Here is a 14,161-nt window from a genome sequence, read left to right on the forward strand (position 1 = left end):
CTTCCACCTACCAGACCCACTCTCATCCCTCTCATCCCTGGAGCGCTGCCACCTCCCAGAGCCACTCTCATCCCTCTCATCCCTGGAGCGCTGCGACCTAACAGACCCACTCTCAGATCTAGAGACTAGGGGCTTGAAGGTTGAGGGGGGGTTAGGGATACAGTCAGAGAAAAGAGCGATGCAAGCCACTGAATTCCCACTCACTACAGTCAAAGCTGTTGAAGCCGTCACAATGTACACCACTCGCCTTCCTGCAATTATAAAATAACAAAACAACTTTTAGCCCTATGTAGGACCGTGCCATCATGCCATGACCTTGACATCATTCAGAATGTATGGGCTGAGTGCCAAGTTGAAGCCATAACCAAGAAACAGAACATATTCACCCATAAGGAAAAGGAGACTAGTGCAACTGCCAAGGCTAGCAGCAGCATGATATCACGCCTGTATTAGACAACAACAAGCACAAATGCTACAAATTAGCATTCTCCTCAGACATGAGGCTCTGGGCTTCGTATGTGGCTGTGACAGTCACACCAGACTTTCCAGGCCAATAAACGTTTCAATTTTGTACTGGCTCGCCATCTGCTGTTTTTGCTTTCCTAAAAAGCCTTTCCATAACAGTAAAATTCCTCATGCTAAACCCCTAGGGAACGTGGCAAGGAAACAAGAATATAGAAAACAGTTAAGGAATCTCTGCTATGCTAAACTGCTCTGCACAGCATAGAAACAACTGTGTTGCTATGAATGGTCTGTATTAGCAACTCTGTAGGAGAAACCGTACAAAAGGCGTTATTTCTAATAAGTCACTGATAGACCATGTTCGACCCCCAGGGACAAACCACCATTTCATGTCGGAAAGAAAACATAAACTCACAGAATCTGCCTGTGCCAGCCACCCTCACAGCTGACACAACAATAAGTCACAGTCATTGTTTAGCAGTGGATATCCCTTTCAGTTTTTCTCTAAAAAAGGTAGAGCAAATGTAACAGACAGTATTTAAACTCTGTTTAACCACCAGGGAACATTCAAACAAAGCACGGAAAAGCTCGGAATGCACCAAGTCATCCTAATGTGTAAATAAACAGACGTGTGGAGGCTGTTTGCTCCAACACTAGGAACAGAGCTGTTATGCAGCGTGTGTTCTGCGAGTGTTTCTAAAGGAGACTTGTGGAGGTTTTCCATCATATTGCGGTTGCAGTCAAGGACGCTGGGCTTTGGTTCAGACTTCAGCACAGCAGAATTATGGATACAAAGAAAACCTCATAACTTGTATCGTTATTTTTTTTCTTTCAGGAAACTATTCTTTTGAAAAGAACGGTGAGTGATAAACATAAAATAAATACCTTTTCTCCCGGTAGCGTTTGACATTTTATCTTATTTCCTATAAAAATACAACGGTTCACAAATGTCAAGATATATATTAAAAAAATATATATTATGCGTCTTGTTTCCCTAAAAGTCAGTTCCCCTTTAAGTAGATACAGCATTAAACAATACAACAAAATCACAGATAACTGATTTCCTTTATCCTTCCTTTACCTTTATACCCGATGGAGAAAGATCCCCTGCTCTACCAAACTATTAACACCCTCATGGCAAGAACTCAACATCCAGAAGGGAAACGCAGCAGAACATTCTCTCCCTAGTTAGTTTTTACGCCGCAGTCGATAACAACACAGATGGAACGCGTTGGAATGGCTGTTCATATTACGCCCAGGCGTCACCAGTCGACGTGAAGTCATAACGGGGAGATTTAAACCATCTGTGAGCCCCGTGACGTGTTCGCACCGGGACCCCCGTTAATCCGTGATACAAATGTCACGTTAAGGCTGTTGGCGTTATGCTGGCGATCCTCACAGACATGCATTGTAAGACGAGCGGTCCGGGGGGTGTTGACAGCTCAGCAGCAGAGGCAGAAGCCCGTCCTTCATGGCCAGGTGCTTGGCTGCCGTCCCCCCTTCCGAACAACACACCGGAGAGGAGCCTAGCCAACTGGTGGCGGCGGCGGCGTTCCGTACGGGCGCCGGTGGTTGATGGCCCCGCGTCGGTGGAACAGCTGAAGCAGGTGTCGACCCCGGAGGTCGCGCGTTTACCCGCGCTAGCGCGATTAACACCGGGTCATCGACGACAGACACACAGGTTTTGTTTTTTTTCCTCCACGTCTGACAGCTGTGTCTGTTGGCCGGATGACAAATCGGTAGAGGAGCCTTCAGAGGAAAGCGGTTTGATTGCGGTCTCACTCTCGTCAGCGTGCGTCGTCCTTCAAGGCCTCTGGCGACGTAGGAACACTGCTTTTGTTGTGATTTATGTACCATTAATTATGCAGGCCTTACATACACTGAGATGTAACTCTATCGTGGAGAAAGTGGTCAAATGGGATTGAGAACAGACTTTGAGAAGTAAGCTAACTTACAATGCACCATACTGGAGATCTAAGAGCAATTGATATCCCCACTCATCCGGGAAGTTACTGAAATATTTATCCGACCTCAAGTACTGTTGAATATGAGAACAGAAGTCTGGCATTACGTTGTTCTCCTAGCCAGCGTCTCCAATGAAAAAACCAGAGCATAAAAACACAGGCTCAACGTTATTGGCTGCTTTATTAGGGAAGTCGTGGATTTACACCGTCTTTGTATTAGGACTCTGAATTGGGTTTGGCCATTAACAAGTAGGGCTGCAGCATTCCAAAGCAAACGTCAAACGAGAGCTCAGAACCATACTGAGACAACTGCTTTTTCATCCTGATTTCCTTGGTTATAGAGTGGATTTCTTTTAGATTTTTAGGCTTTATTGCTTGTGTCAGAAAATGTAAAAAAAAAGGGTAAAAACTTTTAGAACTTCACACTGGGTATGGCTGAAACTCCAAATTGGATCCTAGTGTTGGGAACTCAGCTCAGGAGCGAATTAGCGACACGTAGAAACTGCAGTTAATGAACACCAGATAACAGGTGAGACGCTAAATAAAACCAGAGGGGTCCGGGGCCTCAAACAGAATACCAATTAAGCCAAACCAGTTTAATATTTTTACAGTGTAATCCTTTGAGCTCTGGGTGCCTTGCAACTCAAAGTCCACGAAGGTAGCCGGGGCCTGGTGGCACCATGACCTTTCATAATACAGTGTTCACTTCAAAGGCGCCGGGCCACTGCCCCCTGGAACTGGACTTCCGGAAGGCCGGATCATAGAAAAAGCATAATTAGAGGGGATTAAAAAGGCCAATTCTAAACAGATTCCTAACAGATCAGGAGTCAGATGAGGCAGAGGAGGAGGAGTGGAGCTAGACGAAATTAGCAACAGAAAAGTGTGTGTATACTTGTGTGTGTGAGTGTGCATATGTGTGGCTGAGTGTGTGTGTGTGTGTGTGTGTGTTTCTTTGTGCGTTTGTGTGTATGTGCGTGCAAGTGGGTGTGCATGCGTGTGCGTATGTGTGTGTGTATGTGCCTATGTACGTGTCATGCATGTTTGCATGTGTGTGACTGCATGCATGTGTGTGTGCACGTGTGTGGGTGTGCGTCCTGGTGGAGCGGGGAGCCCAGAGTGGAGCTAATGACTGTGGTGGTATCTGGCACGGAGGCAACGTCTCCCCAGCTCCTTTAAAGTTCCCTCCAGCCCATAGCCACCATGTCATGGGCAACCTATACTAAGCTATCGTGCAATTATAGGAATATCAAGGTCTTTCCTTCCATCCATTATCGTGACATGTCGCTGGGCGCACGTTCCGAAGGCCCTTCCTCTCTCTCTCTCTCTAGAGCTTGGAGCGTCGCGGCGGTTAGGCTGGTTCCGGCCGGCCCGTGGCACAGGATACCGGGGTTTGCACTGAATACACAAGCGATGTTCTCAAGGTGCATTGTGCGGCGGCCATGTTGGGAATTGGAGAAGCTTTGATCGAAAGTTCTTATCAAAGGAATCCATCCGTGTTAAGAGTCAATCATTGGCAGCCATTTTAATTGGAACACATGAAGAGTGAGTAAGTTGATTCCCCCGGGGACACCGGCGATAACATCTTGAACGCTCAAGTAATTCAGCTTGTCTGCCACAGAAACTGTCAGTATAACTTAGAAGAACTGATTTTGATCTGATTCGACAGTATAGCAAGTTTAAAAAGCATACGACTAAACCCACATCGAACCCGGCCGTAGATCCAAACACTTAGTTTCTCTCCCAACTCTTGTGGGAAGTTAATGAAATCTTTGTTCAAGCTCTGCAAAATTAACGTTGAATATTTGATGTGCACTACGGTACGCCACTGCTCACAGAGCATGCGTCTACACGTGCAGCGTAACTAATTAGATGACGGAAAACTCCGCCTGTGTTTTGTCATCTAATTTCCCATTCTAAAAACAGACCTGGGATACAAACAAACCAATCCAGGCAAAATGGCAGCGAGGCAGGATTAAACACAAGCCAGCCTCTCCGATGGTAGGACACGCCGCTATATATGGTGTTGTCTATTCAATTGTTCTCATTGGCTGAGTAATAAAACGCAAGTGCTGCTCTCCCACTCCATCCATCACGCTGAAGGAGGCCTCTCTCCCCTTTCCTCTGTGACATGGCCCGGCCGGCCCACTGTGAGGCAGGGACCTTCACAGAGATAAGAGCCCTCAGAGATGGAACAGTTTGGGCCTGTCACTGTTCCCGCTGTTGTTTCTAGATAAGGCAAATATGTGCACCGCATACAGGAACTCACAGGAACTCGCCTGCTGCAGCCAACGGTACGTCCGTCAGTGGGAAGCACTCCGGTAAGGTTGGTTTGCTGTTCTTAGTTAAATGGTCAATGACTGACGAGAAGCAAACAAAACAAAAACATACCGCACATCACAATACAGACCTGTGTGTGTGTGTGTGTGTGTGTGTTTGTGTGTGTGAATGTGTGTGTGTGTGTGTGTGAATGTGTGTGTGAATGTGTGTGTGTGTCACACTGGGGCACAACCATGCTATGTGAACTCTGGGAGAGTCGCTATGCACCATGCAGGTTTCAACAGCCCACAGGAAACAATACATTGCACATCGCAGGCATGCTATGCTTAGCGCTCCCTCTGCCAAGGTCGTTGCTGAAGAAGGTAATATGTTTACACAGGGATCCTGATTGGTTGACACACTGCATTCAATCATAGATTCCTTGAATTCCTTACAGAGTTCAGAACCTCTATTTTTCAACCAATGGATGCTATAAACAATGTTAGTTTATTTGTGCATGTCATTACGCGTGCATCTGTGTATGTGTGTGTCCGCTCGTTTATGCGTGTGTCCTTGTGTTTATGTGTACGTATGTGTGTGTCCGCGGCGCGCTGGTATTGTGTGTGTGTGTGTCTGGCCGTGTGTTTATGTGTGTGTCCTTGCGTTTGTGTGTGTCTTTGCGTTTATGTGTGTGTATGTGCACGTATGTGTGTGTCCGTGCGTGTAGGGTGTGTGTGTGTCTGCCCGAGGCCATGCCAGGGAAAGCTGTAACCCAGCCCTGAAGGTTACTAGTGTCTGGGCACACTGCCTCCTTTCCCTCTTTATTAGCGTTGCGACAACCACTGGTCCAACTAGTCTCAGCCTGGTGGAAGAGCTCTGGGAAGCTGAACAGAGCCTCTCGGACACAGAAAACCTGTGGGATAGTATTGGAGCTATGGAAGCATCGACAGACTATGTGCTGGCACTAAACCGCGGGTAGACGGCAAGTCCGGGCCGGTGGAGCGAGGCAGACAACGCGTCACGAAGCCATGTGACACTCACGTGTTTGCTTTCCTATGGAACGCTGTGATGTCAAGTCGTCCCCCACCCATGTCCTCTTACTCACTTACCATACGATCATCATCGTAATAAAAAGGACACAACTGAGGCCACACAGTCTAAATAATTATATTTTCGGCTACATATTTCTGCTTCACAGCCCTGTGCACCGCGAGTTACCCCGAGCAGGGCCTGGCCCAGACGAGAGCAGAGTGACCATATATGTTCAGGCTCCCGGCATCGTGATTCAGCCTGAGACGAGGACATGTTTGCAGAGCAGAGTGCTTAACATGAGGCAGTGTTTGCGTGCTTTCATCTCCACTCTCTCGACTGTTTAAATATGCCCATCATAACTCACTTGCATCAGGCCACGCGGTCTCAAGCACTACACGGCCGCGCTCTACACGTTTCTCGTTTCCCCGATTAACCGAGTGAAAGCCCAACCGACGCGAGCCAACCTATCAATCCCCTGTTCCTTGATGGAGAAGAGTGTATTGGTTGTGCCCCAAAAAAGTAAACCAGGCACCCCCTCTTTCACGCCTCCTCTCACGTACCTGGTTCCTTTTTGCTGCCCTTCCCCCCGTCTCGGTTCTTCTTCAGCACCGCCTTGAACATGGTGTGTTTACTGGAGACGCGCCGGTTCCTCCCTGCAAGAGAAGCACAGGGTCACGTCTAAGCACTCGGCTGCCGGGTCAGGGCAGTCAAAACACATCCATTCTCACCTCGCCTCTGACGACGGGGTTATCTCCTTGCTCAGGAGGAATAGCTTATTTTTATTACTCACTGAACCCATTGTGCTGGAAAGGAAAATGGCATGAGAGCAGCAGCATATGCGCACACATACACACACAGGCACGGTCAAATATAAACACATGCACTTTCCCATTGAAAGCAGCTGACCAGAAACGGAGCGAGTTATCATCTTCCCCTAGCTATCTTCTTTGAATAAAGGGAAGGAGTTAACCTAACAATTAGTTAGTGCTTGGCACTTGGTTCTATGAACATCCTTACTCTACCGATAGTGATATATTGTTTATCTTCCTTCTGACAATTGTACTTATTGTAAGTCGCTTTGGATTAAAGCATCTGCTAAATGCCCTAAATGTTGTGTAAAATGTATCACAAGAAAGTTCACATAGTCCTGGCAAACGTGTTTTCCTTCTTCGGCCACCAGCCTGGCATTTCCCCACACCGCTTCCAATCTCGCAGGTCAATAGAGGAGACGTCGCGCAGGAACAATGCTCCTAATATTTAAACAGCGCTGAGCCAGGTGGCCATCTTGTTATGGGAACAAGGGGGAACACTCGGTCGAATGGCCCAAACTCCATGACTAATAGATGGTATGTGTCTGAACTGGGGCCCTTAGAAGTCACTTCACTACAGACACCCCACAACTGGTGATTGACATGATGACCTTCTGAGTTGAGTTGGAACGTCACATATTAAAAGAAATGCTACACATTCAACTCTAATTGTGACTGAAACTATAACTGCAGCTTCGTACTCAGATACAAGAGTGTCACTTAAAACAGAATGATTCAACAAAAATGCAAAAGCTTTTCTAAAGCCACACATGCAAGCCTAACCGAGGCCTGTGTCCCAGAAGGTTAGCTTAGTTTACCAATGAGACAGGACAAGGATAATGAGCAGCTTATTAGCATCCAAGAGCAGCATAATCTAGGGGCTCTTCCCCTGCAAAGCTGTGAAAGACTTTAATGATACATTGAAAACAGCATAGCTGAAACACAGTAAAACGAGGCATTTACTAAACCAGAAGGTCAAGAATGTAAAAGACGGTTAGCTCAATATATCATGATTATCATTATTATTCATCCTTGCCCTTTAGTTTCTATGACAGTCTTGAAACCAATTCCAAGTAACCGTAAAAATAATCAAATGAGTCAATAGTCCGAATTCAAGTTTTCAGTTTGCAACCAGACATATTAAAGTTTAGACGAACGAGGGTGAATATTACTACATAGTATCTGATCTAGCGTCAATGTTTCACGTGTTTCGATATCCTTGTGAACCAACCATGTGATCGACAGGAAAGAACAAACTAGGTCTCTTTACTGGCTCTACCTAGGATCAGGTGCTTGTTTGGGGAAACATAACATCATCAGCATACCGCCAGCAGCAGTTGTCTCAAGAGAAAAAAACATTATTGTTTAGCCCTGTATAGCCCTGCAGGTATAAAAGAGCCACCTGGGAAGTCAAGTTCAGGCTATTTAGTAAACTTAGGATGTCCATTGCATGTGAATATATCTTACTTCAAACAGGATTTAGGTTAGGGCTACATTTATTATTTTCACCAGAAGTAAATCTTTGGCAACAAAAAATGTGTAAGGATTAATTTTACCCATATTAATCAGATCAACACAGTTAAATCTCATGTTCCATCCTCCACCATTACACGCTATCCTTTTTGTCAACCTGTCCTATTTCAATCCCCTTTCACAGGCCAGGACGGCGTGGATTAGGGCTGTGTTCAGGAGGGCCGTGAGTCACAATGGACTGCAGACTGAATACAGTCATCCCGGTGTGTTGCTCAGCACTTTGCATCGCTTCACACTCACGGCCCACCCGTTTTCCTGTGTCTGCCTACTGAAAGCGCTTCCTCATCACCGGGCAGACATGAATGAATCATCATTTCAGACCAACCACTCCATTGCAGGTCCCGCTGCAGGAAGAAAGCCTTTGTGGGTGAACATGCCTTATGAAATCAGTTGCACTGAAGGAGGTCCAGTGACTATAAAAGCACATTTAATGACAGTTATCAAAGTATTATAAAAACTATCGGGCAGCTCTAACCAAACGCTTGATAATTGCGTAGCGGTTACTCACATTAATTGAGGGCTTATTTCTGACTCAGGAATCTCACAACAACCTTTGGGCTATGAAAACAAGAGATATGGGTGTGAGGGAGAACGGTACGGCAGGTCACGGCTGGCGTAAGTAACATAGAGATTTTGTATGTGGCTGATGTCTGCCCAGATCCTAATCTACTGTACATTAGCCTGGTCAGCCGGCCTGCTGATAGCTGTATGGGAGCGAGCTAGGCTAGTGCAGTCCATCTCCACAGTAACAATAAACAGAGCCAGGGCTATCCCGGAGGAAATGAGAAAAGCCTCCGATATCAGAGAAGCTAGAAACGCACAAACGCACGCACACTTTGTGTTATATAAGTAGCGAGAGGATGTTGGATCAGGTTCCAGAAGTCTGTGCCTTAGGTTCTCACCTGACTAAACCATTTTCACAGCAATTAGGCCTCGGGTCACAGAGACTACAGCTTAACATTTTGTGATTAAAGACTAACATTGATACTAAGCAATTATATTGCAACACTTTTATACTTCCATGTGCATGCTAACCCAAAAAAAAGAATCCTTGACTCACAATGTTGAGTAATTCTTTCATGCCAACCAAACATGTCCAAAATGACATTTCATGGATCAGAGGAAACTGGATGGACAGCACCTGAAGACATGACTTTCAAAGAGCATGAGCTGAAGTAAATTGATGGCATATGCTGAGAACCAGCGAGTCCCCTGTATTCCTTAACTCCAATTATATAGACAGGGAACAGAACAACACGGACCACATGGACATTCACACCTGGTGACCAGGCCTTGGGCTCTGTTGTTTTGCACTTCCTCGACTGTACCTTGGCTTATTTTTGAGATGCCGACATAAACTTCCCTGAGGTAGATAGGGAGCTATACCCGGCAATCAGAAGTCCATCTCTAACATAGAACTCAAACCTTTCACGAAATCAACGTGAGGCTCTGACCAGAACAAGAGAGCCAAAAGAATCAACTTCAAACAGTGATAAGCCGTGTCAGGGTTACAATGGTGACCTTTGCAAGGAAACTTCCTGAGGGCGAAGTTATGGTGCAGAACAGCATGTAGCGAGTCAGTCATGAAGAAGGTCAGGCCTGCAACACTCATCGTTTTCAAGCCAATGCATTTAAGAGGAGTTCTTGTATTAGAGTCCAAAAGAAAGGCCCCTTAGAAGGGGGCCTCATCATATTGGAATACAAGAGCCAAAGTCCTGCTGTGGCTTTGTGGACACACACTGGTCGAAGAGACGGAGCAGAAACTCAGCATTCACATGTATTCTGTGTGAGACACCCAATAGCGATCGTGCATCTTACAGAAAGGCAGAGCAGGACAGATTTGCTTTGAGTAGGAACCAACAGAACTAACAGGCCACAGCCTCTGTAATTTAAACCTCCCTCTGTAAGAGGGAGGGAAAGCACACATAGGCAGCCTTACCATAGAGTCTGTACGCTTCCCTCTGCGGTTTCAAGCTTGGTCTTATTGACCTTGTTCACCTTTAAAGTAAGTAAATCTGTTACATCAAGCTCTCACTGAGTGGAACGATAAAAAAAGCAGAATGCTCCGGCCCACGAAAAGCGAGACACACGACCTTCTAGAGGAGGAACCCTTCCACGCTGAAGGAAATGAAAACCCAAAGGGTGATATCAGGTGATAGCCATGGAGGTTTTCACAGGTCTCTCCAGCATTGATAGAGTTCACCTCTGTGTGGCCTGAGCCACACCTGCACAATGCATTGCGTGACGTGTGGTTAATGGGGCCATCAGGCCACATCACTGTCCTCTGAGAAGCCTGACTATATATAGAAAGGAAGTGGGATTGTTTTCCCTAATTGCCTTTGGCCTGGAAGCTTTTCACACACGTCGGTCGTTGGGGAGTTTGAAATGGCTTTGTCCTTTGTCAGATGCCAGACAATGGCAGGTTCCACCTTGGACACAATCTGGTTTCCTGGTTTTCCAAGGTATGCAAGGAAGAGAATGCCAGCTATTTCCGATTCTGTGATGCTCTGTGAAGAGTCTCCAAGAATGTTGTTATATTCCTTTCCTACTAATTTATTGACATGTGACCTATGTCCTTTCAGCCAATTCATCAAATGATGTCATTATTTCAGACACGATTAAATAAGGCTCTTCTAAACTACAGATGTGCAACATAATATCCACCAGTGCGGTTTCTTTGAGTCCTTCAACAGCACAGGAAACAGGCCGGGCCTTGGAATGTGCCTCAAACAGCTCCATGAAACAATGAGAAGTTTGTGAACAACACAGAGCACTGCAGGTATATAAGAATGGCCAGTATATTATGTGTGTTAGGCCATTGTAATCCAAGGTTTTTATATCCAAACAGGCAGGAATGGACAGGAAATAAAAGGCTTTTTTATATAGAGAGTCAACAAATCATATCCCCTTCACGCAGTCATGCCATGTAGCTTGTAGCCTAAAACTATATCCAATGAGGCACTATAATCAAATATTAAACAAGACAAATCTTGGTTTTAGCTTGGATGCCAACTCAGAGAGTAATGGCAGTGATTGGCTTAGTAATGAGATACTAAAGCCAGAATGCACATGAATCCTCTGTAGGCGGCCACTTAATCAACTTGGCAGCCACCCAGGTGAACAACTGTCAATAATTGATTGGGCCCGTTCTAGGCGCCTCAAACGTTAACCTTTCCTGCGAAACCTTAGCATCCTTTTTAAACTGGTGTGACACAGTAAACCCATGGCACTGGTAACAGAATAACTTCCCTGGTTCAGCTGCAATTTCAGGCTCAGAAAGACCTGAAGAAAGACCTGAAGGGCATAGTTATAAATTGTGTTGGGTCCAATGATGAGAAAATAAACTGACATTCTCGAAAGTCAGACATTCCCCTTCCCCTCGGGGGAGAAAATGACATAATTGTATCACAGGAAGATTAAGAGCCCAGACTAGGGGCTAAGCAACCGTGGTTCTTATTGAAGAAGATATCCAAAAATTCCAAAACAGGTTCACTTGATCTATTCACAAGGCTGCCGCCTTGAGAGGTGGAAAGATTGGCTCCTAGATGAGATAGCTGTTAAGCAAATGATAGCCTCTTCATTCTCCTATGGCTGATAATTTATCAACTAAAGATAGCAGGTATAACATCGTTACAATGTGAGAAACTGTGTGTTTTACTCAAGCAGGACTGCCGGAAAGCCGTTAGGTGTCTAGGCTTGTTTTAGTGAGCGATCGTTTCTGTGAATTTATGGTTAGACCCCAGGCGGTAGAAACTGACAGATGCTGACGTTCTCAGGTGTCTGTCCCCCTCAGTTTCGGGTATCAGTCCACAAATGCACCGTCCCCTTTATAAAACACTTATTACCGTCACCTATTCCTCAGGGAACCCAATAAACTCTCCTGTTTTTATGTTTGTGTCTTCCTGTGTGAATTGCTAAGCCTTGTGGTGCCATTCGACCAATAATTTCTACCACTCAATACCTCAAAATATATAGGAAAAATATATATTTAGTTAAGCATAAAACATAAAACACATAACATGGGTATTTGTAACAGTACTAAGAACTGTCTTTCATGGCAGCCATTTTCCCCCAGTAGTTAGGTAGCCCTAGCTGCTATTTGATGAGTGGTAAAACATTAACAAGTATGGTATAAAGTCTACAGGGAGTTACCGGGAAGTGCGATACCCCTCTACTCCATGACTGGTAAACACATCGACAACTCTTTCCTTCCTGAGAGTGCCCCTTGAAACGTGAAAAGAAATCTGAAAAGACGGATAAGATTGTACTTTTTTTTAAACCAGATGCATAGTTTTACTCGTTTAAAATTCCCCATATGTTCAGCCAGCCAGACAGCATAGATAAGAGGAAAGCATCCACACGCAATGGCAGATAAGTTTTATAATTAGCTGGCTTGCCCACTTGCTAGAGCACTAGGGCTAATCAGCGTAGCCTTTGAAGCAGAACCTCCTACAGTGAACACTGTGGGGTAGTGCAGGAGGCAGGGTTTCCTGTTCAAATACTTGTCATTTTTCTTTGGGATACTGCTCAACGATGCCAAGATATTGCGGGGGTGTACATATCCGGGCAGTGGGAAAGGGTAGAAATTGGGGCTAAAGCATTCTCTGTACCAAATGAAGTGTTTATTCATTTTAACTCCCACCTTGGGTCTGTTTCAATGGTGCCCATTCTCTCATGACCTGTTGACCTCTGGGGTTTTGTATGCCCCACTATTACATCGTTGTTAGAGCTCTCTCACACACTCTCTCTCTCGCTGCCTCACTATTGTCTCTCTCTTGCGCAAAAGTCAACATTTGGCTCGCCTCTTTTCCTAATTAATTATTACAATTCTGTCAAAGTTCATTGTGTCAGGGTCAGGGAATGAGTTGAATGAGTTGAATGAGTAATCATACTACACTTTTAGCAAACCAAACTTACTGTGGTCCCTACCTTTACTTTCTCAACTCCATTTATAGAGATAGTGCAGCAGTGTTGTGGAACACCAGTCTAGTCCCACGCTTCCCTTTGCATCGCAAGCCCACAGGTGCACTGAAATACAATGTAACTCAATCACAGCGGTGATAAAATTACGTTGCCTAAAGGTAATGAGGGGAAATTAAACTGTGGGGCAAGCATTTTGATAGGGTGAATGGATTAATGGGAGCTGATGATATTACACAATGACTCAGTGCCAAAAGGCTATTGACAGGCTAATAATTTTGAGAAAGAGCTTATAGAAAATGGTGACAGTGGTGTTAGTTATGTTATGTCAAGTTTAATTACGACTACTGGTGCCTTGAGGTGGGAATGACGCACCCAATGGAGCATAACAACCGCCAGCTTTGTTCTTGTAAGGGGCTGGGCTATTAGGCCTTCAGCTATTATTTTAAGGACTCCTCTATCATAACAGAATCCTATCAGTAAGGCCGGAGTAAGTTTGACTAGCAACCACGTTTACTGTGATCTAAAATACCAAAACATACACAGAGCCACATTTGCAAACAGCCGCCAGATAATACATATTTCATGGTGCATTTCACATCAGTAGACCTATAGCCTACAGGGTTGATTCCCCGTTACCTGACCAAAACTCTCAACACGGCTGTGGTTGGTCCACCCATAGCTGTTGTACCAACAGAAAACAATAAATAAAAACATATCCCTTTACAGGCTCTAATCACGGGTCAGCAAAACGGCAGTGTCTTGACAAAAATGATCCTAAACCCAAGGAAATCGATTCTGCATGTAGTGGCCCACAATGTCTGGACACATCGCCTTCACCATAAACCCTAAAGTTGGTTCAGGTCAGAGCACAAGTGGCATCAGCTGGTTCTTGCTCCTGCCATAACAAAGCAGTGCGGGTGAAGGCAGCACCTGTCACAAGCCAACTGGCTGAAGACCATGGGAACCAGGCTCTGGAGACGCATACAGAGAGCCGCCAGAGGCACTTCAATGGATTGGAATGCCCTGAAGTATAGCCTATACATCTCCACTCTCACATTCACCGCAACTAGAGAAGTTCCTGATCAGCTTATGATTGACAAGGTAGCTTGGCTGATCCAGTCCAACAAAAAGCCATGCTTGGTGGAAGCATGCTAATTAAAGGAAAGTGGTAGCGGTTCTGAA

At 45.3% G+C, this 14,161-nt stretch overlaps 1 protein-coding gene across 5 annotated transcripts in view; it reads right to left on the bottom strand.

The window, feature by feature from the left end:
- tanc1b (tetratricopeptide repeat, ankyrin repeat and coiled-coil containing 1b) overlaps positions 1 to 14,161 on the bottom strand; it is a 117,843-nt gene that overhangs the window by 102,419 nt on the left and 1,263 nt on the right. For 3 of the 5 annotated variants that reach the window (XM_079732174.1, XM_079732177.1, XM_079732173.1), the window contains exon 2: positions 6,275 to 6,363. In XM_079732174.1, the coding sequence (XP_079588300.1) occupies positions 6,275 to 6,363 (89 nt within the window). Of the gene's footprint in view, positions 1 to 6,274; positions 6,368 to 14,161 lie in introns of all 5 variants that reach the window. The other 2 variants (XM_079732176.1, XM_079732175.1) reach the window with 1 other exon arrangement.

This window comes from Pollachius pollachius (assembly GCF_949987615.1).
Source record: "Pollachius pollachius genome assembly, chromosome: 3".
Taxonomy (NCBI): Eukaryota; Metazoa; Chordata; class Actinopteri; order Gadiformes; family Gadidae; genus Pollachius; species Pollachius pollachius.